Source organism: Canis lupus, chromosome 16, assembly GCF_011100685.1.
Source record: "Canis lupus familiaris isolate Mischka breed German Shepherd chromosome 16, alternate assembly UU_Cfam_GSD_1.0, whole genome shotgun sequence".
In the NCBI taxonomy this organism is placed as follows: Eukaryota; Metazoa; Chordata; class Mammalia; order Carnivora; family Canidae; genus Canis; species Canis lupus.
This window is the reverse complement of record NC_049237.1, coordinates 9,263,263-9,284,528: the sequence shown is the minus strand read 5'-3', so window position 1 is coordinate 9,284,528 and position 21,266 is coordinate 9,263,263. Positions and strand designations below refer to the sequence as shown.

Sequence of the window (21,266 nt, the reverse complement as noted above, 5' to 3'; positions counted from 1 at the left end):
AGATGGTTTCTAGATTGTGTATGCATTTTCTGAGGCCATATAATACCGTACAGATCAGCGAATGCTGTTCGCTTTGATGAGTATAGGCTTCTTCTCTAAGCCATCTCGGGCATAGGATAACCTGTGGTGGTTGGAAGATTTCTTTTGTGATTTTTCTGTTACTCCAGCTATCTTGAAAGATCATGCTATTCTGGAATTGGATATAAACCAAATAATCTAAATGAAAGTGCATAGCACAATATCTGGTGCTTAGCAGGGGCTCAGCTAAGACTGTTTGCATCTGAATGACCCATGGAATAGGAAGGCATGTAGTCTGCCAAGCATTTATTAGCATTTCTAAAATCACATTATGACTTTAAAATTTGCTTACTTTACCATATAGACTTTGAATACCACATTTTTTTTGCTTCATTCTTTGTGATTTTGGACTCTCAGAGCCCTAGTAGCTTTGTATTTATTTTAAGAGGGAGAATAAAGGTAGATTTCATGTATAAAAGTAATTCTGAGCAGTCTTATAAAGCAGTTGAAAAAAAAATAAAGCAGTTCAAATGGAGTTAATAAACTTTTTAATAAAATATATGAAAAATCTTGATTTTTCTTGTACGGCCTTTTTTTTTTTTTTTTTTTTAAGATTTTATTTATTCATGGGAAACACAGAGAGAGAGGCAGAGACCTAGGCAGAGGAAGAAGCCACCCAGGAGTCCCTGCTTCGTAACCTTTTAAAACAAACTGAGGTTGGGGTTCTTAAATACAGGGCAAGGGGGATCCCTGGGTGGCTCAGCAGTTTAGCACCTGCCTTTGGCCCAGGGCGGGATCTTGGAGTCCCGGGATCAAGTCCCACATTGGGCTCCCTGCATGGAGCCTGCTTCTCCCTCTGCTTGTGTCTCTGCCTCTCTCTCTCCCTCTCTGTGTGTCTGTCATGAATAAATAAATAAAATCCCTGCTCCTGTGTCTCTGCCTCTCTCTCTGTCTATCATAAATAAATAAACAAACAAACAAATAAATACATCAATTAATATCTATCTATCTATCTATCTATCTATCTATCTATCTATCTATCTATCATCTATCTATCTTTAAATACAGGGCAAGGGGCAGCCCCGGTGGCTCAGCAGTTTAGTGCCGCCTTCAGCCCAGGGCCGGATCCTGGAGACCCGGGATCGAGTCCCACATCCGGCTCCCTGCATGGAGCCTGCTTCTCCCTCTGCTTGTGTCTCTGCCTCTCTCTCTCCCTCTCTGTGTGTCTGTCATGAATAAATAAATAAAATCTTAAAAAAAAAAGAAACATTAAAAAAATAAAATAAATATAGGGCAAGGAAGAACTCTTAAGTAATAGTTTTCTCTGTTGCAGTTACCAGTGGTAATCGTGTGACATGACATGCCCTTTCAGTACCTTGGCCTCTGAGTTAAACAAATTCTCTTCAACTTCCTTAAATCCATTAGGAATGATCGAGAATCAGCAGTTTTAGGCTATTTGGAAGGAAGGCCCTATATCCTAAGTCATGATTAAAGAAATCTGTTTACACTGTATCTGTGCAGTTAAGTCAGCTCTTGCCTGTATTTCTACTGACTTAAATTTCCCTTTTTTTCTATTGGTAGGTTAAGGAAATCAAAAGAAATGGAAAAGGATAAGGTTGTGACTGGGCTAGACAAATAGGGAAGCTTGGTAACCAAGAAATATTTTCTTCTCAGTTATAAGACTGGAGTCTTAGCATCAGTGTCATGCTTCCTCTGCCTTCCATAGGTAATGAATGTTGCTTATTAGTTAGGTTTCTTATTACTTGGAGGCAACTAGGAGGGAGGTGAGGGAGGGTCCTGTGCTAAGAACATCTTGTTTGTTTTCTAGCTTAGTATTATAGTGTAATGAGACAGCATTGGCTTGAAACACTGATTATCAGGTTAAACAGGTACTAATGATTCAGTAAGTCACTTTCTTCTGAGTCATAGTAAACTAGTGCCCTAGGGGAGTAGATTTAAATGGGGTTCTTCATTTTAGGTGTAGCAAAACTCAAAAGGTGTTTTTTTTTTTTTTTTTTTTAATTCAGAAAATAAACTTTGTGTTTTTATCGTAGGCATTTATCATGTAAACTGTGAAGCATCAACAACTGCAAAGGTTCAGGGAGTTTATCAAGTAAGACTGATTCTGTTGCAGGGAGTCTCCTTGCTAAGGCTGCTGGAAAAGAGACCAGTTCAAAATAGGCCTAATGGGGAGGACACTATAATATAATCTTTTGACAATCTATCTTGAGTTCCTTAAGTGAAATTTTATTTTATTTTAAAGATTTCATTTATTTATTCATGAGAGAGAGAGAGAGAGACACAGGCAGAGGGAGAAGCAGGCTCCATGCAGGAAGCCCGATATGGGATTCGATCCTCAGACCTGGGACCACACCCTGAGCCAAAGGCAGACGCCCAACCACTGAGCCACCCAGGCGTCCCAAAGTGAAATTTTAATATTTGTGAATTGTCTTTTTGGCAGCTCTCCATTTGGTTCCAGTTTATACCATTTGCATATCACTGGACTTGAGCACCATTAGGGAACTAGAGAGTGGAAAATAAAAAAGAAGAGGTAAGGCAGAGAGGGCGAACCAAGGGAGATGAGTTTCCAAGAAGGCCAGAAGAATGAGGAAAAGTAAATTGAGGCCAGAAAACTGTACTGTGATGGCCTCTTTGATGAAGGAAGGAACTGGGATGTGCCTGACAATAAATGCTTTGGCAGAAAGCCATAGGTAGAGGAAAGACTATTTAACCCTGGCTAATGGGAAGGGATTTAAGAAAGAGCTACTCAGTTGTGAGTTTGTCAAATACAGCTTGTCCAAAGGACAAGGAAGCAGAACCATATAAGGAGTGAAAACCCAAATGGTATTGAACATTGGGTGGTCCACACCTAAGAAAATTTTTTTTTCTTTTTTAAAAGATTTTATTTATTTATTCATGAGAGACCAGAGAGAGAGGCAGAGACACAGGCAGAGGGAGAAGCAGGCTCTTCCCCATGGGGAGCCCAATGTGGGACTGGGATCAAGACCCGAGCTGAAGGCAGACTCTCAGCTACCCAGGCGCCTCAGAAAGTAAAATTCTTGAACAGATAATACATGTACTTAACAAAAACTCAAAAGATACAAAAGAAATATGTCAAGTAAATCTCCCTCCTATTCCTGACTCCTAGCTAACCATTTCCCTCCTTAGAGATAATCACTGAGTTTCCTTTCCTAGAGATGTATTTCTGTATTTACATATTTCATAGATTTTGTTCATTGTAAAAGAATATATAAATACAGATAAACAGAAGAAAATAAAAATCACCTAATCACCTATAATCCCACTGCCAGGCATAACCAGTTGGATGTGTAGCCTTTCAGGGCTTTTGAAAATGCTTTTATGCTTATGAATGTGCCCCCCTGCCCCCCCCCCCTTTTTTTTTTTTTTGAATGTGCTCTCTTGCACTTACAACATTATTTTTAACCATTCAGGTAACACATGGATACATTCTTGTTATTAAAAACAAATTTGAGGGGATCCCTGGGTGGCTCAACGGTTTGGCGCCTGCCTTTGGCCCAGGGCGCAATCCTGGAGTTCGGGGATCGAGTCCCGTGTTGGGCTCCTGGCATGGAGCCTGCTTCTCCCTCTGCCTGTTTCTCTGCCTCTCTCTCTCTTTCTCTAAAATAAATTAAATAAATAAATAAAATAAAATAAAATAAAATAAAATAAAAACAAAACAAATTTGAGGGCAGCCCAGATGCTCAGCGGTTTAGCGCCACCTTTGGCCCAGAGCATTATCCTGGGGACCTGGGATCGAGTCCAGCATCAGGCTTCCTGAATGGGGACTGCTTCTCCCTCTGCCTGTGTCTCTACCTCTCTCTCTCTCTCTCTCTCTCTCTCTCTCTCTCATGAATAAATAAATAAAATTTAAAAAATAATAAAAACAAATTTGAGGGACACCTGGGTGGCTCAGCGGTTGAACACCTGCCTTCGGCCCAGGGTATGATCCTGGAGTCCCGGGATCGAGTCCCACATTGGGCTCCCTGCACGGAGCCTGCTTCTGTCTCTATGTCTCTGCCTCTCTCTCTCTGTCTCTCATGAATAAATAAAATCTTTAAAAAAATTTTTTTGAAGTGTTTCAGCTCTTTTAGAATTTGTCCAGAAACCAGGTTTTCCAGTTTCTACCAAAGGAAAAATAATTTTTCAAGTAATACATATTAAACCAAAATCTCTTTCATTACACCTCCAATTATATCCCTTCCCAATTGGTAAAAACCATGGTTCTCTGCTTGCTAGAATTCTTTGAGCATTTTATATTACATCTATAGGCATATGCTGCTATGGTGTGTTTTTCATAAATGACATCCTACTGTTTATATGAGAATTAAAAAAGCAAGATCTTGTTATTTTAATGTTATCTCCACAATTACCAGTTAGTTTGAACACTTTCAAAAGCTTGATGAATATTAACTTCTGTAAATAGCCTGAACTATACATAGTATTTGGTATACTGCTTTTGTTGCCTTCTATATTATTAAATATTCTTTACCACATTATTTTAAAGTGGCTGTTAACATTGAATGCATGTGTCATAGTATATGTAATTTATACCTTTGTTATTGTTATGATACTATAATTGATAATGCTTGGTGAAGATCTTATACTTGTAAAACCCTTTTTTTGAGAAGGATTGTTAGTGAGATTAATACTATTACTGCTAAGTAAAGCTTTAGCCATTTTGTTTACTATCATTGATTCACATTTACTTAATTAGCCATTTTATTGCATATATTAGATTATGGACTCATAACTATTAATAACAGCTACACTTGCTTGTGGTAACCGCTGATCACCTCAGCTAGACTTAAATGTTCCTAAATCTTTCTAGTTATGCATGAGTTATTTGTACTTCTGCATATGTATGATTGTTCCCATTTCAACAGAACCTATTTGTATTTTAGTTTTCCCTGGTTAAGTCTTATAGGCAGCTTGCTGTGCCTAGACAAAAAAATGTTAGAGCAGGAAAAGATTTTGATTTTAAATAGCAAGCATCAAGGAGAAAAGTTTTAAAACTTACTAGCTGGGAAGGGTGGGAGACCTCAGAGAGGAGTAAGAGATTATTCCCGATGAGGAGGCAGAGGAAAGATAAGCTTAAGATTGAATTGATCAAAATGTTCACCTTGGAAAATTACAAGAAAAAGTTGGAAAGGTAGTTTATTTATTTTTTTTAAGATTTATTTATTCATGGGATCCCTGGGTGGCGCAGTGGTTTGGCGCCTGCCTTTGGCCCAGGGCGTGATCCTGGAGACCCGGGATCGAATCCCACGTCGGGCTCCCGGTGCATGGAGCCTGCTTCTCCCTCTGCCTGTGTCTCTGCCTCTCTCTCTCTCTCTCTGTGACTATCATAAAAAAAAAATAAATAAATATTTAAAAAAAAAGATTGGGAACCCTGGGTGGCGCAGCGGTTTAGCGCCTGCCTTTGGCCCAGGATGCGATCCTGGAGACCCGGGATCGAATCCCACATCAGGCTCCCGGTGCATGGAGCCTGCTTCTCCCTCTGCCTATGTCTCTCTGCCTCTCTCTCTCTCTCTCTCTGTGACTATCATAAATAAATAAAAAATAAAAAATAAAATGTTTAAAAAAAAAAGATTTATTTATTCATGAGGGACACACAGAAAGAGGCAGAGACATAGGCAGAGGGAGAAGCAGGCTCCCTGTGGGGAGCCCAATATGGGACTCGATTTCAGTACCCCAGGATCATGTCCTGAGCTGAAGGCAGATGTTCAACCACTGAGCCACCTAGGTGCCCCTGGAAAGGTAGTTTATTTTTTTTTTATTTATTTATTTATTTTTTTTAATTTTTATTTATTTATGATAGTCACAGAGAGAGAGAGAGAGAGAGAGAGAGAGGCAGAGACACAGGCAGAGGGAGAAGCAGGCTCCATGCACCGGGAGCCCGACGTGGGATTTGATCCCGGGTCTCCAGGATCACACCCTGGGCCAAAGGCAGGCGCCAAACCCCTGCGCCACCCAGGGATCCCTGGAAAGGTAGTTTAAATCAACATGTGCAAGGCACTTAATGACATATTAAGGGTTTTGGATTTATTTTATAATAGCTGAGATGCTTTTGAAGCATTTTGGGCAGGGGAATGATACGAAATGGTATTTTAGAAATATTAATTAGATGATATTATGCAGGATAAATTAGGATAAGTGAGGGAAGAGAGCTAATTAAAGCATTTGATACGTTTAAATGAAAAACAATGGCCAACATTATGGATAGCAGTGGCAGGTGGAATGGAAAGGAAGTTGTAGATGTGAATATTCACTTGAACAAAGGTTTGTGGGGAGAGAGTTGGAGTAGACATCATCATGATTCTAAAAATGAATTTAAAAATCACTACTGAAAAAGAAAAAATAAAAATCACTACTGAAAGATAATTTAAGTGCATACAATTAATTCATTTTAATTGTATAATTTTATGGATTTTGACAGATGTACACAGTAGTATAACCACTACCACAAACAAGATACAGAACAATTTCGTCTTCCCAGAAAGTTCCCTTTTACCTCTCTACAAATAATCCTCTCCCTTCAGCTCTTGTCCGTCCCTGGCAATGTCAGATCTACTTCATGTCATTATAGGTTTTTTGTTTTTGTTTTGCCATTTCTAGAAGTTTTCTGTAAATGGGAATCTTAAAGTCTTTTGTGTTGGGCCCCTTTCACTTAGTATGAATTCACCCATGTGTTACATGTTATCAACAGTTCTTCCCTTGTATTGCCTGATAATCCTTTTATATGGATGTACCACAGTTTGTTTATCCATTCACTGGATAATGGATATTGGGTGTTTCCAGTTTTTGGCTGCTACAAATAAAGGTGCTCTGAACATTAGCATACAGGTCTTTTGTGAACATACATTTTCATTTTTCTTGACTAAATATAAGAGTGGGATTATTAGGTTATATGGTAAGTATATGTTTAACTTTATAAGAAATCCCCAACCTTAAAAAAAAAAAGAAATCACCAACCTTTTTAGAGTAGCTGTATCATTTTGTACCAGCCATGTAGGAGAGTTATTAGCTCCACATCCTTATTGTTTGGTATCATCAGTCTTTTTTTAATTTTAGCTAACAGTGGAGTTTTAAGGAAGAAAAACAATGAATAAAATGGAAATGTTAAGTGGGAGAAGCTAATTTGGAGGTGACTGACAGGGGGACATTGGTCTCAATTTTTAGTATTGAGTCTAAGGTGTCTCCAAGTGGGAAAATGACCCCAGAGATTCTTTAACTTATCTTTTTTTTTTTCCCTAAGATTTTATTTATTCATGAGAGACACAAAGAGAGAGAGGCAGAGATGGGTGGAGGGAGAAGCAGGCTCCATGCAGGGAGCCCAATGTGGGACTCGATCCTGAGACTCCAGGATCATGCCCTGGGCCAAAGGCAGGCGCTAAACCACTGAGCCACCCAGGGATCCCTTCTTTAACTTATCTTCTAGAACTTTTTATTTTTTTTATTTTTTAGAACTTTTTTTTTAAGGTTTATTTATTTATTTATTTGATGAATGCAAGTGGTGGAGGGTAGATGGGGCAGGGGAGAGGGAAACTCTCAAGGAGACTCCCTGCTGAGTGCATACACAGACACCCCCATGACTCCGACTCCATGCTCCATCCCACTACCCTGAGATCATGACCTGAGACGACATCAAGAGTCTTACACTCAACAGACTAAGCCACCCGAGCACCCTTATTTTATAGAACTTTTAATAGAGGGGCACTTTAAAGTCAGATAGTCATGAGCTTGAAGATTAGCTCAATTATTTCACCTGTGATTGTAGATTATTTGCCCTTTCCAAGCTTTAGCTTTCCCCATTTGCCAAAAGTGAAATAATAGGTAGTCACAGTTAGAATAGGTGCTAATACAAAGTTAGCATTCAGTGAGTCCATCATCATAATCATCATGATTGGTACTCATATATTTTTTATACGCCCCCCCCCCCCAACTTGGGACTTTCTTGCAAATCTCTGAATTTTTTTTACTTCCTAACTGATTTCCCTATCTGCTACACTCCCCACTATAACAGCAGGAGTAGTTTTTGTTAAGCACTAATTATCAGTTTACTGCCCTATTCTGATCCTTTTAGTGGCTTCCAAAAGTGATTACTTCCACTCATCTTTGGGCATAAACCTCTCAGGAAAACTTTGATTAAGTCCTTTGTTAAATTGGGCAGGCCCGGTGGCTCAGCGGTTTAGCCCTGCCTTCGGCGCAGGGTGTGATCCTGGGGTCCGGGGATCCAGTCCCACATCAGGCTCTCTGCATGGAGCCTGCTTCTCCCTCTGCCTGTGTCTCTGCCTCTCTCTCTTTCTCTGTGTCTCTCATGAATAAATACATAAAATCTTTTTTTTTTCCATAAATCTTTTTTTTAAAAAGTCCACTTTAAAAAAAGTCTGGTACCACCTATATTTTCCTTTCTGCTCTTTATCATTACTGTAATTATTTATTTAATCTTCTCCTGTCTACAATACTATAAAGTCCATGAAGACTGGTACTTGATAGGTACTTAATTTGTTGAGTGGATTGTCTTGTTTTAAGTTTCTTAGGACATGCCCAGGTGGCTCTGTGGTTGAGTGCCTGCCTTCAGCTCAGGATGTGATCCTGGGGTCCTGGGATTGAGTCCTGATTTGGGCTCCCTGCATGGAGCCTGCTTCTGCCTCTGACTGTGTCTCTGCCTCTCATTCTCTCTCTGTCTCATGAATAAATAAATAAAATATTTTTAAAAAGCAGTGTTTCTTAGGACAGGACTTTTCATACTTAAATTCTTTTTTTTTCTATAAATATACTATATTTTCCTTTTTGTTTTTTAATTTTATTTATCATGAGAGACACAGAGAGAGAGAGAGAGAGAGGCAGAGACACAGGCAGAGGGAGAAGCAGGCTCCATGCAGGGAGCCCGACATGGGACTCCATCCCAGGTCTCCAGTATCATGCCCGGGCTGAAGCCTGCGCTAAACCGCTGAACCACCCGGGCTGCCCCTTGCCTCCTTTGCTGAAGATTAATCGGGCATATAATCGTGGGTTTTTTTTTTTTTTTTTTCTGAGCTTCCTATCATATTCCATCGATCTATGTGTCTTTTTTTTTTTTTTTTGCCAGTACCTTACTGTTTTAATTACTATAGTTTTGTAGTATAACTTGAAATTTAGGATTGTGATACATCCAGCTTCATTTTTCTTTTTCAAGATTGCTTTTACTATGGGGCACCTGAGTGGCTCAGGGATTGAGCCTCTGCCTTTGGCTCAGGTTGTGATCCCACTGTACTGACTGCACCAGCCAGGTGCCCCTAAAATACTTTTTATTTAAAAAGATTATAGACTCACATAAAATTGCACACATAGTACAGAGAATTCCCCTCGTACCAATTACACTTTCTTCCAGTGGTGATATCTTACAAAACTATAGTTATCAAGAGTAGGAAATTGATATTGTCACAATACAATTAAGTAGACTTCAGATCTTACACCAGTTTTTGCATGCACTCATGTTTCATTTTTCTTGTATGTCTAATGTGTGTAATTCTGTGGTGGTTTAGAAAATTTACGAATTGTTTGGATTTACAAAAAAGTTGCAGAGATAATAAGAGACTTCCCATATAATTCTCACTCACTCTCTCCTATGACATCTTAGTTTGTATAGTAGATTTGTTACAGCTAACAAACCCAGCGTTATATTCTTATTAATTAAGCTGTATGTTTTATTCAGATTTTACTAGTTTACTCCTAATGCCCTTTTTAGCTACTGGATCCAATCCAGGATACTATATCACATTTAGTTTTTTGTCTCTTTAGATTCATCTAGACTATGGCAGTTTTTTAGATTTTTCCTTGTTTTTAATTACCTTTACAGTTTTGAGAAATACTGATCAGTTATTTGTAGAGTGTCCCTCAATTTAGTTTGCCTGATGTTTTTCTCATAGTTTAGTTTGTTTGATGTTTTTCTCATGGTTAACTAGGATTATAAGCTTTTGAGAGAAGACCACAGAGGTGCCATTTTTATCGCATCATATCAAAGGTACATGTTATCAATGTGAATTAATCATGTTGATGTTGAACTTGATCACCTGGCCGAGGTCATGTTGGCCAGGTTTCTCACTATAAAGTTACTTTGTCCCAAAAAAAAAAAAAAAAAAAAAAAAAAAAAAAAAAAAAGTTACTTTGTCCCTTCCCTTTCATACTCTACTTTTTGAGAGCAAGTCCCTAAGCACAATTTACATTCAAAGTTTGGGAGGACTTAAATTCAGCCTCTTGGAGGGGGAGATTGTCTACAGAAATTATTTGGAATTCTGACAGGTATTTTTTAAGTTTATGGAAACAGCATGAGAACTGCCATCAGTCTAACATATCTGTTTTTTGCAGGGTGGGAAACCCCGTAAACACCGGAAGGATCGGCTACAAGATTTAATTGATATAGGCTTTGGCTATGATGAGACAGATCCATTTATTGATAACTCAGAGGCTGTGAGTAATGTATCTTTAATATAGCAGCAATTCTTTGGGATAGAAGTCAACGATAAAGTTACTAAAATAGTTCAATATTTGTTTTTACTAACTAATCCTCTGTTGTACATCTAAATTGTTTCACTTTTTTGTGCTTACAAATGATTGAACATCTGTATACATTTATCTTTGTGTACTTGAGTAAATATGTAAGATAATTAGAGAATGAAAATATATGTATAGGATAAGTTTCTAGCAGTGGGATTTATTGATCAAGGGTGTTTATATCTTGAATTTTTATTGATATTCCCAAACTTGGGCAGGTGCATTTCCAAATGACTTCTAGATAAGAACCCATACAAATTTGAAGATTGGAGCTCCTGGATTGAAGTTAATCTGGCAGACATCTTTAAAATGTACTTTTTTTTTTCTTTTTATTGCTGCCAAGCATTATTACATTGGTGGTGATTGAATGCCAACTTTTATCCCTGTCTGTTTTGATTAAGCCCTACAGCTTTTCCCCTGGAGTCGTCTTTCTCTTAAAGAATGAGGAATTTAGGAAAGCATTTAAGGACTGTAGTAGTCCATTGACCACATAGCAAATGAGTGAGGGCATATCATATTTAGGGGCAGATAAGGTATATGTTCTTACATTCTTAGTGCACTAGAGTAATCTAAACCCTGACTTATGATATCCTCTGTGTTGTACAGTGATTACTTAGAATATACAAAAAGTGATGCCTAGGTAAGCATTATAGTACCACCCACAAATTAGTATTTCTTTTTCCTCTTACTACACTCCTTGGTAATATAGATGATGATAAGGCATATAGTGGTAGGAGACTGCTGGGTAGAACTTTCAGCAGGAGGCATAGTGGATACCCTGTCATACTCCCAAGTTATTTTAGTGTCCTGACATAAACTGGTTTACCATATCAGGGGCAACCTGGTCTATAGGAGTAAAATACTGACAATATTTTGGAGTAGAGAAGTCTTCTTGTTACCAGAAAGGTTGAGAAACCTTTTTGTAGGTTAAGGGATAGGATGTTTTTAGGAGTCTTGACCTTGACATGAAACACAAGTCAGAATTCCTAGATTCTAGACTTAACTAGGTTTCTAGAGATTTTAAGCAAATCTTTTAGCATTACCCAGTTTTCTCTGCTACAGTCAGAATATTTGAATAAAGTGTTTTTCAGACTGACTTTTGGAACCCATAACTGGATTATATATCAATTTAGAGAGTATGGCCAGCATTTTTAATGAAAATGAAGTAGAATAGAATAGGAGCTATCATAGTAAATCATAGTAGATTATGTGAGGTTTTTTTTTACGTGTATATGTGTGTATGCATGCACTGGGTTTTGATGCGTAAAGTATTTTCCACTTGGGTGGTGGTGAACAAAATTTGAAAGCTACCATTTTAATAAATAAGGACAAATTTTGTAGGTTAAGTTGCATAAAAATTTTATAATTAGTTATTGACATTTAGAGGCCAAGGTAGGTTCCTGTTTTGTAAGAGGAAATTGAATTAGAATACAGCTTGTTCATTGACTTGCCAAATAATTTTGCATTATTATCTTAAACAGATTATTGGGTTCTGTTTATGAGGTATTTCAGACATAAAACAATTATAATCCAACAAATGATTTTCTGTTCTTTTCATTGATTGTATTACCAGTAAGCTTTCGTTGTTTGTAATTATTTGATAGTGAAAATAATCCAGTTCTAAATAATTGTCAGCCTCATGTACTGCCTATTACGATAGATACCTGAAAATAAATGCTTTTGAAGATTATGTTTAGTGTCACTGATACCGCCAAATTTTGTAAAGACTGAAAGGAAAAAATTTTTTCTTATTAATAAATAGTAATGCCAGGCATGAGTTACACTTTTATTTAGGTTGTTTCTTTTAAATTTCACTAGAACTTCCTGGAGTAAGTAGTGTTGTCACTGTTACACAATCCCAAAGTATTGATGTTAAGAGATTTCCTCTGAGTCACAATTAACCAGTCATTGACAAAGGATCTAAATCCAGGCCTTCTGATTTTCAAGTTCAGTATTCCATTGCTTCCTAACACATTCTACTTAAAAGGCTAAATTATATATGCATAGAGAGCTTGTTCTCCTGAAGGGTGCTCCAATAGGAAATGCTTAGTAAAATACTGCAGCATTCAGATGTTAAATATACCCATGTTGCCCTGTAAGGTAGTGATGAAGGTGTTTCCTGGTGGAGAAGCTGCTTAGTGTAGTAGATAGTTTGGAATACAGCCAGGGCCGCTACCATAAGCTAAAAAAATTACTCTGGCAAGGTTCTTAACCTCTAAATTTGGTTTTCACTTACAAAATGGGAATAATACTTGTCTTTTTTGCCTCAAAGGTATCAGGAGGACCAAGTGAAATAATTTATATGAAGGAGGATTGTAAATTTTAAAGCAGTGTAAGCAAAAAGTACAGATGTGTTTGTCAGTTACACATTTCCAAAAATAATTACTATAGAGTCATTTCACTTCTAATTCTCTACTCTGCACATCACTCCTTTGCTTACAGATAGTACCAGACCCTTTCTGAAGGTTTTACTCCTGGATCTTTTAAGAGTAGCCCATCAAATGAAGCAACAAGAAAGCAATTCATTCCTTTCCCGCCCTCCACTTCATTTCTTTTTGATTCTATATGATTAAACTGGAAATTCTTTCTATTTACCATTTAATTGAAATGGATAAAGGTTACAAGCAAAAATTTTGTATTTAGGGCAGCCCTGGTGGCGCAGTGGTTTGGTGCCTCCTGCAGCCTGGGGTGTGATCCTGGAGACCTGGGATCGAGTCCCACATCGGGCTTCCTGCATGGAGCCTGCTTCTCCCTTTGCCTGTGTCTCTGCCTTTCTCTCTCTCTCTGAATAAATAAATAAATCTTAAAAAAAAAAATTTAAAAAATTTTGTATTTAGCCTTAATATTCTTTTTTTAAAAGATTTTATTTATTTATTCATGAGAGACACAGAGAGTGAGGCAGAGACACAGGCAGAGGGAGAAGCAGGCTCCTTGTAGGGAACCCGATGCGGGACTTGATCCCGGGATTCCAGGATCACGCCCTGAGCCAAAGTCAGTTGCTCAACTGCTGTGCCACCCAGGCATCCCAAGAAAGTCAGATTTTTAAGGAAACTCCTTTGCCATGGACAAGGACTATAGAGAAGGTAATAGTTACTATAAGAATATTAAGGCTAGGGACGCCTGGGTGGCTCAGTGGTTGAGCGACTGCCGTTGGCTCAGGGCGTGATCCTGGAATCCCGGGATCAAGTCCTGCATCGGGCTCCCTACAAGGAGCCTGCTTCTCCCTCTGCCTGTGTCTCTGCCTCACTCTCTGTGTCTCTCATGAATAAATAAATAAAATATTTTTTTAAAAATCTGACTTTCTTAAAAATGTAAACTATGAAGAACCTGTAAGTAGAGTTCTGGGGACCTTGGGTAGCAGGTATCTAGCTTCTATTAGATAAGTAGTTTGTTTTCTTTTTCTCAAGCACTATGGACTCCATTGTTTGGTTTAGATTGATTTTCACTTAATGTGTGTTTTTTGTCCATTTTAATCAGGTGAGAAGTAATAAACTTTAAAATCCAAGCTTAGAGGACATCAGCTTAAGTGATATTTTAGGTCAGACCTTCAGTCTAGTTTAGATAATTTGCATCTCTTGCTCCAAGCAAAGTACATGGCTCATTACAGTGTATGCTTACTGAAGTAGGTAGTTATTTTTGTACTTCCTTTTTAAATACATATGCTATTTTTGTTTTAAACATATAAAAATTTTTCACCAAAAAGTTTAGAGCCAAGACAGAAAAAATAACTTTGTTCTTCTTTATAATCTCCATATGAATAAAATTATATACTGGTATTGTAGGAAATATAATTTATTCTTTGCCTGGACATTTAGTCATCTGTTTTAATTAATTTGTTTAATTTAATTGATCCTGATCCTCATCAGGATCATTTGTTCTTGGGTGCCTGGCTGGCTCAGTTGGTAGAATGTGTGACTCTTAATCTCTGGGTTGTGGGTTTGAGCCCCACGTTGGATGTAGAGAACACTTTAAAGATACATTTAAAAAAATGTTAAAAAAAAAAAAGAATCATTCGCATTAAGAATAGTAGCAGTGAGGGATCCCTGGGTGGCGCAGTGGTTTAGCGCCTGCCTTTGGCCCAGGGCGCGATCCTGGAGACCCGGGATCGAATCCCACGTCAGGCTCCCGGTGCATGGAGCCTGCTTCTCCCTCTGCCTGTGTCTCTGCCTCTCTCTCTCTCTCTCTGTGACTATCATAAATAAATAAAAAAAATTAAAAAAAAAATTAAAAAAAAAAAAGAATAGTAGCAGTGATTTTTAAATTTTTCTTAGTAGATGATAGAATTTGCTTCGTTATTCCAGAATTTCCTTTCTTTCTGAGTAACCTGTGGTTATTTTTATCCCAGATACTAACTTTTTCTAAATTTATTCCATAAACATCCTCAGTGCAGTTTTGTAGTTAGGATTTAAGGAAGTTGCTAACATAGTGATTGAATTTCTTTGATATATTTATAGAGTTAATAATAGGATATATCTGAATCCTTTTTTTTTTTTTTTAATATAGTATGACGAATTAGTTCCTGCTTCTCTAACAACAAAATATGGAGGCTTTTACATCAACACAGGCACTCTGCAGTTTCGCCAAGCTTCAGATACTGAAGAAGAAGATATTACAGACAACCAAAAGCACAAGCCACCCAAAGTACGTTTATCCAACATGGCAAGAGTAATGAGTTTTCAGCTAATAGGGTATACTTTTTAAATTCACTTATGAATATAAGAAAAAGAATGCTAGCCATTGTTTAATGAATCTGTAGTTATTTATGTGCTTTAAAGTAAAATTATATAGATATGGGGAAATTGATATTTACATCGTAGAATTATATTTTCTTCTAAAACTTCTTTCTCCATATGTAGTCTAATAATCTGGGGGATAAGTTTCTGTTTCTAGGGTAAGTTAAGACTTAGTATAGAAGGACGCCTGAGTGGTTCAGCGGTTGAGCATCTGCCTGTGGCTCAGGGTGTGAACCCAGGGTCCTGGGATCAAGTCCCACATTGGGGTCCCTGAAGGGAGCCTGCTTCTCCCTCTGCCTGTGTCTCTGCCTCTGTGTGTGTGTGTGTGTGTCTCTCATGAATAAATAAATAAAATCTTTAAAAAAAAATTCTTGGTACAGAAATGATTATAAAAAACCATTAACCTTTCCTAAGATGTAATTTATAACACTAATTCTATGGAGTGTATATATTGTTTTAGGAAACGAATAGCGTGTCCTTAAGTGTTTCTTGAAATGTGATCCAAGGACTTGTGCCAGAATCATCACAATTTTTATTAAAAATCAGGCAGTGCTTGTAGACCCCAAAGTCTACATTTATAACAAAGCACTCTTAATGCACACTGAACTTCTAGAGAAAACAGTATCTTAGGTGCTAGATTGATAACATCATGGAGTAAATTGTTGATACTCAGATAAGTGATACATTCTTCTATCATTTGCAGATTCCCAAAATAAAAGAAGATGATATTGAGATGAAGAAGCGGAAGCGGAAAGAGGAAGGGGAAAAGGAGAAGAAGCCAAGGAAAAAAGTACCCAAACAACTGGGGTACGTAAAATTAAATGTCATAAGGGAACTAGGGTCATAGCATGACTAGCTGCCCTTTTAAAAAGATATATTTAGCTTTAATTCATTCAGTTTAGCTGGATCTAATTTAATACTATATAAATGTCAATAACTATTAACATTTTAATATTAATGTATATTAAGTATAAGTATCAGTAAGTAGAAAGCTTCATCATCCTAAATTAACATTGTATTTATTGATAAGTAGAGACTTTATCTTTTTAGAGACTCATGATGTTTTAGATCAGATTTACAAATTAGTGCACTAAGTATTTTGCTCATTACAACTTTTTACCAACAAGAATCAGTTTGAAAAGATGGTATAAACATCAAACAAATCTTTTATACTTTCTGTACAAAACTAAGCCTAGTTTTTGAGGACTGGTGGTAGTCTTAGTATGTGTGTAAGCAATTTGTAGTTGTTTCACTACTTAAAAAGTCACTTATTTTATTTAGCTTTTCTTCATGCTTGTGACTTTAGGTAATGATATTATCTCTAAAAATCAAGTAGAATTTCTCCAAAGACTTAAATCATAAGAATAAAATGTTTATACCATGCATTCATAAAATTACCAGTTGTTCTTGCTTTTTTTTTGAGGGGAACTAAGGGACAGAAACTATGAGAGGTTAGATTTTCTTTCTCTCCTTAAGTAGGGGAGGTGCATCTGAATTTTGGGTTATCAATACTCAAAAGGTTATCGTAAGGAGATTAACATACCTCCGTACAATATCCTCCCATAAACATGAGATTTTAATGACCCTGGAGTCCTTAAGTAATTAAGGAAAAAAATATGTATATTACTAATGCATGTTTTAAAAGTTCATTATTTACAAGCAAACTTCTTTGGGAACAAAGTCTTTATAATGCCTTCTATTGAATTTGTCAGTTTCTCAAATTCATAGCTTATTCATGCAGCAAATATTTATTAAGTACCTGTTGTATACCAGACATTGTGGTTTGGGAATATATGACAATAAATGAAATGTGGACTTTCCTCGAAGGTACAAACATCTTTTTGATTCAGTAGTGCAGAGTAGAAGCATATAAACCATAGAATATAGGAAAGGTTTCGGGATCCCTGGGTGGCGCAGTGGTTTGGCGCCTGCCTTTGGCCCAGGGCGCGATCCTGGAGACCCGGGATCGAATCCCACATCGGGCTCCCGGTGCATGGAGCCTGCTTCTCCCTCTGCCTGTGTCTCTGCCTCTCTCTCTCTCTCTCTGTGTGTGTGGCTATCATAAATAAATAAAAATTAAAAAAAAAAAAAAAAAGATTTAAAAAAAAAAAAAAAAAAAGGAAAGGTTTCTAGAGAAAGTGATAACTAAACTGAAACTACTTTTCCCCCATGGTCTCTGTAGGAAGAACATTTTCATTTCTTTTTTTCTTTTTTTTTTTTAAGATTTTATTTATTTATTCATGAGAGACACACAGAGAGAGAGAGGCAGAGACACAGGCAGACGGAGAAGCAAGCTCCATGCAGGGAGCCCAACGTGGGACTCCATCCCAGGTGTCCAGGATCATACCCTGGGCCGAAGGCGGCGCTAAACCACTGAGCCACCCGGGCTGCCCTGGAAGAACATTATCATAGAAAATTATACATATGTGATTGCCTCCCATGCCTGTTCCCAGAGGGGAAAATGAAAATGATCAGAAGGTAGTAGCAGATAGAATAGGGTCTAGAAAGATTTTGTATTTCTTTGGCAGTTTGTAGCACAAACCACCTGGGGTACCAGCTTGAAGTTGTGCTTGTGTGAGCTTCTCTGGTCACTTTGAGGAAAGTGCATTTCTTTACTTTGTTAATTTCGTAGGTGACTACTTTACCAAATATGCTTAAGAATGTGAACATTCCAAAGAGTAGTAAGTTTAACTTAATATACTCTCGGGGTAGCCCCGGTGGCGCAGCGGTTTAGCGCCGCCTGCAGCCCAGGGCGTGATCCTGGAGACCCTGGATCAAGTCCCAAGTCAGGCTCTCTGCATGGAGCCTGCTTCTCCCTCTGCCTGTATCTCTGCCTCTCTCTCTCTCTGTGTCTCTATGAATAAATAAATAAAGTTTAAAAAAAAAAACTTAATATACTCTCATAAACCTGTGACATTCATTTTGTTGTTTCTTTCTGTTAACTTTGGTCCTTTCATTTTCTTCACTCTGATGGCCATTTACCCTCAACCTTTCCTCAGTGACAGTCCAGATGATGAGGAAGATGCTGTGATAAGAGGATAATTTAATAAGAGATTTGTTCTTCCACCTATCAAATGATTGTTTTGATCATCTGTGCCTACTTATTTACATGAAGCTTTAAACTTTAAAATCATACATAGCCTAATGGATGACTTTTTTTCTTCACAGAGTTGTAGCTCTAAATTCACACAAGTCTGAAAAAAAGAAGAAACGTTACAAAGATTCTCTTTCTCTGGCTGCCATGATACGAAAATTTCAGAAAGAGAAGGATGCATTAAAGAAGGAGCCTAACCCTAAAATCCCAGTGAACTTAACGACCTCTTCTCTGAATAAACCCCCATCCACTGCTGTAGTGTTGGGAAATGATGTCTCAGACTTAAATCTGAACAGTGCTGATCCGGACCTCCCCATTTTTGTTGGCACAAATGAACACGAACTGTTTCAGGAAGCTGAAAATGCCCTAGAGATGCTAGATGATTTTGACTTTGACAGATTACTGGATGCTGCTTCTGATGGTAGCCCCCTCTCTGAGTCAGGGGGTGAGAATGGAAACACCACCCAGCCAACCTATGCCTCTCAGGTTATGCCCAAGGTGGTGCCTATACTCCCAGAGGGCCTACCTGTCCTTCTTGAAAAACGCATTGAAGACCTCCGTGTAGTAAGTGTAATAATTCCCTTGTTTCTTATTTGCTACATAAACATAATAAATGCTTTGTATAAGACAAAAATAATAACCCACAGTCCCAACACCCATATAAATAAACAACTTTTAATTTTCTATATTTCCTTTTATGCATTGGCTGTATGCATAGGCCTTTGATTTTAAGTAGAAATATGTGTAACTATAGTTATAGAATCATATGGGTGACTTTTTATTATTTCATTTCATCTTAAACGTTTTTTTAAAGATTTATTTATTTTAGAAAGTAAGCATGTGCGCACACAAGTGAACACAAGGTGAGAAGGGCAGAGGAAGAGAGAATCCTCAAGCAGACTCCCCACTGGGCATAGAGCTCAATGTGGGGCTCGGTCCCAGTACCCAGGGGTCATGACCTGAGCCAAAATCAAGAGTTGGACGCTTAACCAACTGAGCCACCCAGGCGCCCCTCATCCTCAAAATGTTTTTCAGCATAAGTTTCATAAATACAATTTTTACTATAAAAAAAGTTGTGTAACGACAACAGAGGGAAAGTATAGGCAAATAGTTTTATAATAGACATTACAAAAGTATACCTAAATTTGGTCCAAACTATATTGACATCCAGTTATTTTATAATTGCTTTTTCCAGCTAATCCTTTCCAGCTTAGTAAGCATGCATTGTTTAGTAAGCATGCATTGTGTTCCCATTAGGACAAACCTGAGAGCTGAGTTTAAGCATGTCACATTAGATACCTCTCCAGATGGACTTGGATTCATAATCTTTGTTTAATTAGCTACAAATCCAGATGAATGTCATCACACTTACCCATTTAGTCTAGGGAGATAGTATTTTGACTTAAAATAACATGCCAAACCTAGCTTAAAATGCCCTTCTTGATTACCTTAGTGTGTTTATTTGAACCCATGCTATATTTTAGTTCTCATTTTTTCCCTAACTGTAAAAGTAAAATGCACAATACAAAATGTATTATCATACATAGGGAAAGATCCCCCGTAATATGACACTCCCCATCCCCAACAAAGATAACCACTATTAAACTACTTATTTTTCTGGATTTTAATCCATGCAATTGCAAATATTATACTATTATAAAAAATAACTAATGGGATGGTAATGGACTATTCTACAGCTCTCTGCTTTCTCCTGGGATTATGGTAACCCAACCTAAGTCATGTTTTTTTTTTTTTTTTCCTAAGTCATGTTTTAAAATTTACTAATCATCTTTATATTATATTTATTTCTTGTAACTTTTCCTAAATTATAAATAACTGATTAGAGGAGTATTTGATTTATTTGATTTTTCCAGTAACTGGCCCACAGATCTTATTTTTAATAATTCTGTATTTTTTCAGTTTTTTTATTTAGCATTTCTTCTGCAGTAGTGACTTAGTTCCTCTGTATTTTTACTTATTTTACTGTACTTCATTAGTCTAGAACGTAGAGAAGTATGTTAAAATATCTCATTGTATTTCTTAGATTATAAATTGTGTTTACCGTCATTTTTGCTTTATTTATTTCCATGCTATGATGTTTGACCTATAAAATTCTGGATGGCTACATCTTTGCAATCGTTATCATTTGAAGGTGACTTTTTGTATAATTAATGCCTTTTACCCAAATTTAGCTTTGTCTGATTTACTATAGACTCCTTTCTCTTTATTTTTACATGGTACTTACAGGTTTTCTCATCATTTATCTTCAACCTCTTTGATTTTCTTTATTGTAGCACTTTCTCTTAACAGCATATTATTTCCTAATTGATCTAATCTGAATCTTTTAACAGATGATTTTATCTTTTTACAATTGTTAAAATTATATAATCTTAGTCATTTTTTTATCCTGTTTCATTACTCTTCTCTTTCATTTTCATTGTTTTGCTATTTTCTGTGCTTATTTTTCGAAAAGTATTCAATCTATAGTTTCAGTAATAAATAGATTTTTAATTTAATATTCTCAGCTATTTTGTGTAGGAAATATAGGTACTAGTTCTTTTTATGGTTTAAGAAACCTGGGGTAGGTTAAATAGCTTGGTCAGGTCCATGCAGCTAGTAAGTGGTAGAGCCAGAGTTTAGCCACAAGGGTTCACTTGACTCCAAAATATGTGCTTTTTACTATCCCATGTTACTATCCCAGGTTCCCTAAAAACCTTTATTTTATTCTAGGTTTTAAAAAGTGTTAGTGATATGATCCACATTTTTTTTTAAAGATTTTATTTATTTATTTATTCATGAAAGACTGAGAGACAGAGAGAGAGAGAGAGGCAGAGACACAGGCAGAGGGAGAAGCAGGCTCCATG

The 21,266-nt window shown here is 37.1% G+C and overlaps 1 protein-coding gene and 1 pseudogene across 4 annotated transcripts in view; both read left to right on the top strand.

Moving 5' to 3' along the window:
• Positions 1 to 21,266, top strand: part of UBN2 (ubinuclein 2) — an 87,142-nt gene that overhangs the window by 11,213 nt on the left and 54,663 nt on the right. For all 4 annotated transcript variants that reach the window (XM_038559416.1, XM_038559415.1, XM_038559418.1 and 1 more), the window contains exons 3-6: positions 10,390 to 10,491; positions 15,079 to 15,216; positions 16,012 to 16,115; positions 18,477 to 18,966. In XM_038559416.1, the coding sequence (XP_038415344.1) occupies positions 10,390 to 10,491; positions 15,079 to 15,216; positions 16,012 to 16,115; positions 18,477 to 18,966 (834 nt within the window). The remainder of the gene's footprint in view (positions 1 to 10,389; positions 10,492 to 15,078; positions 15,217 to 16,011; positions 16,116 to 18,476; positions 18,967 to 21,266) is intronic.
• On the top strand, positions 4,111 to 4,147 carry LOC119869666 (annotated as a pseudogene).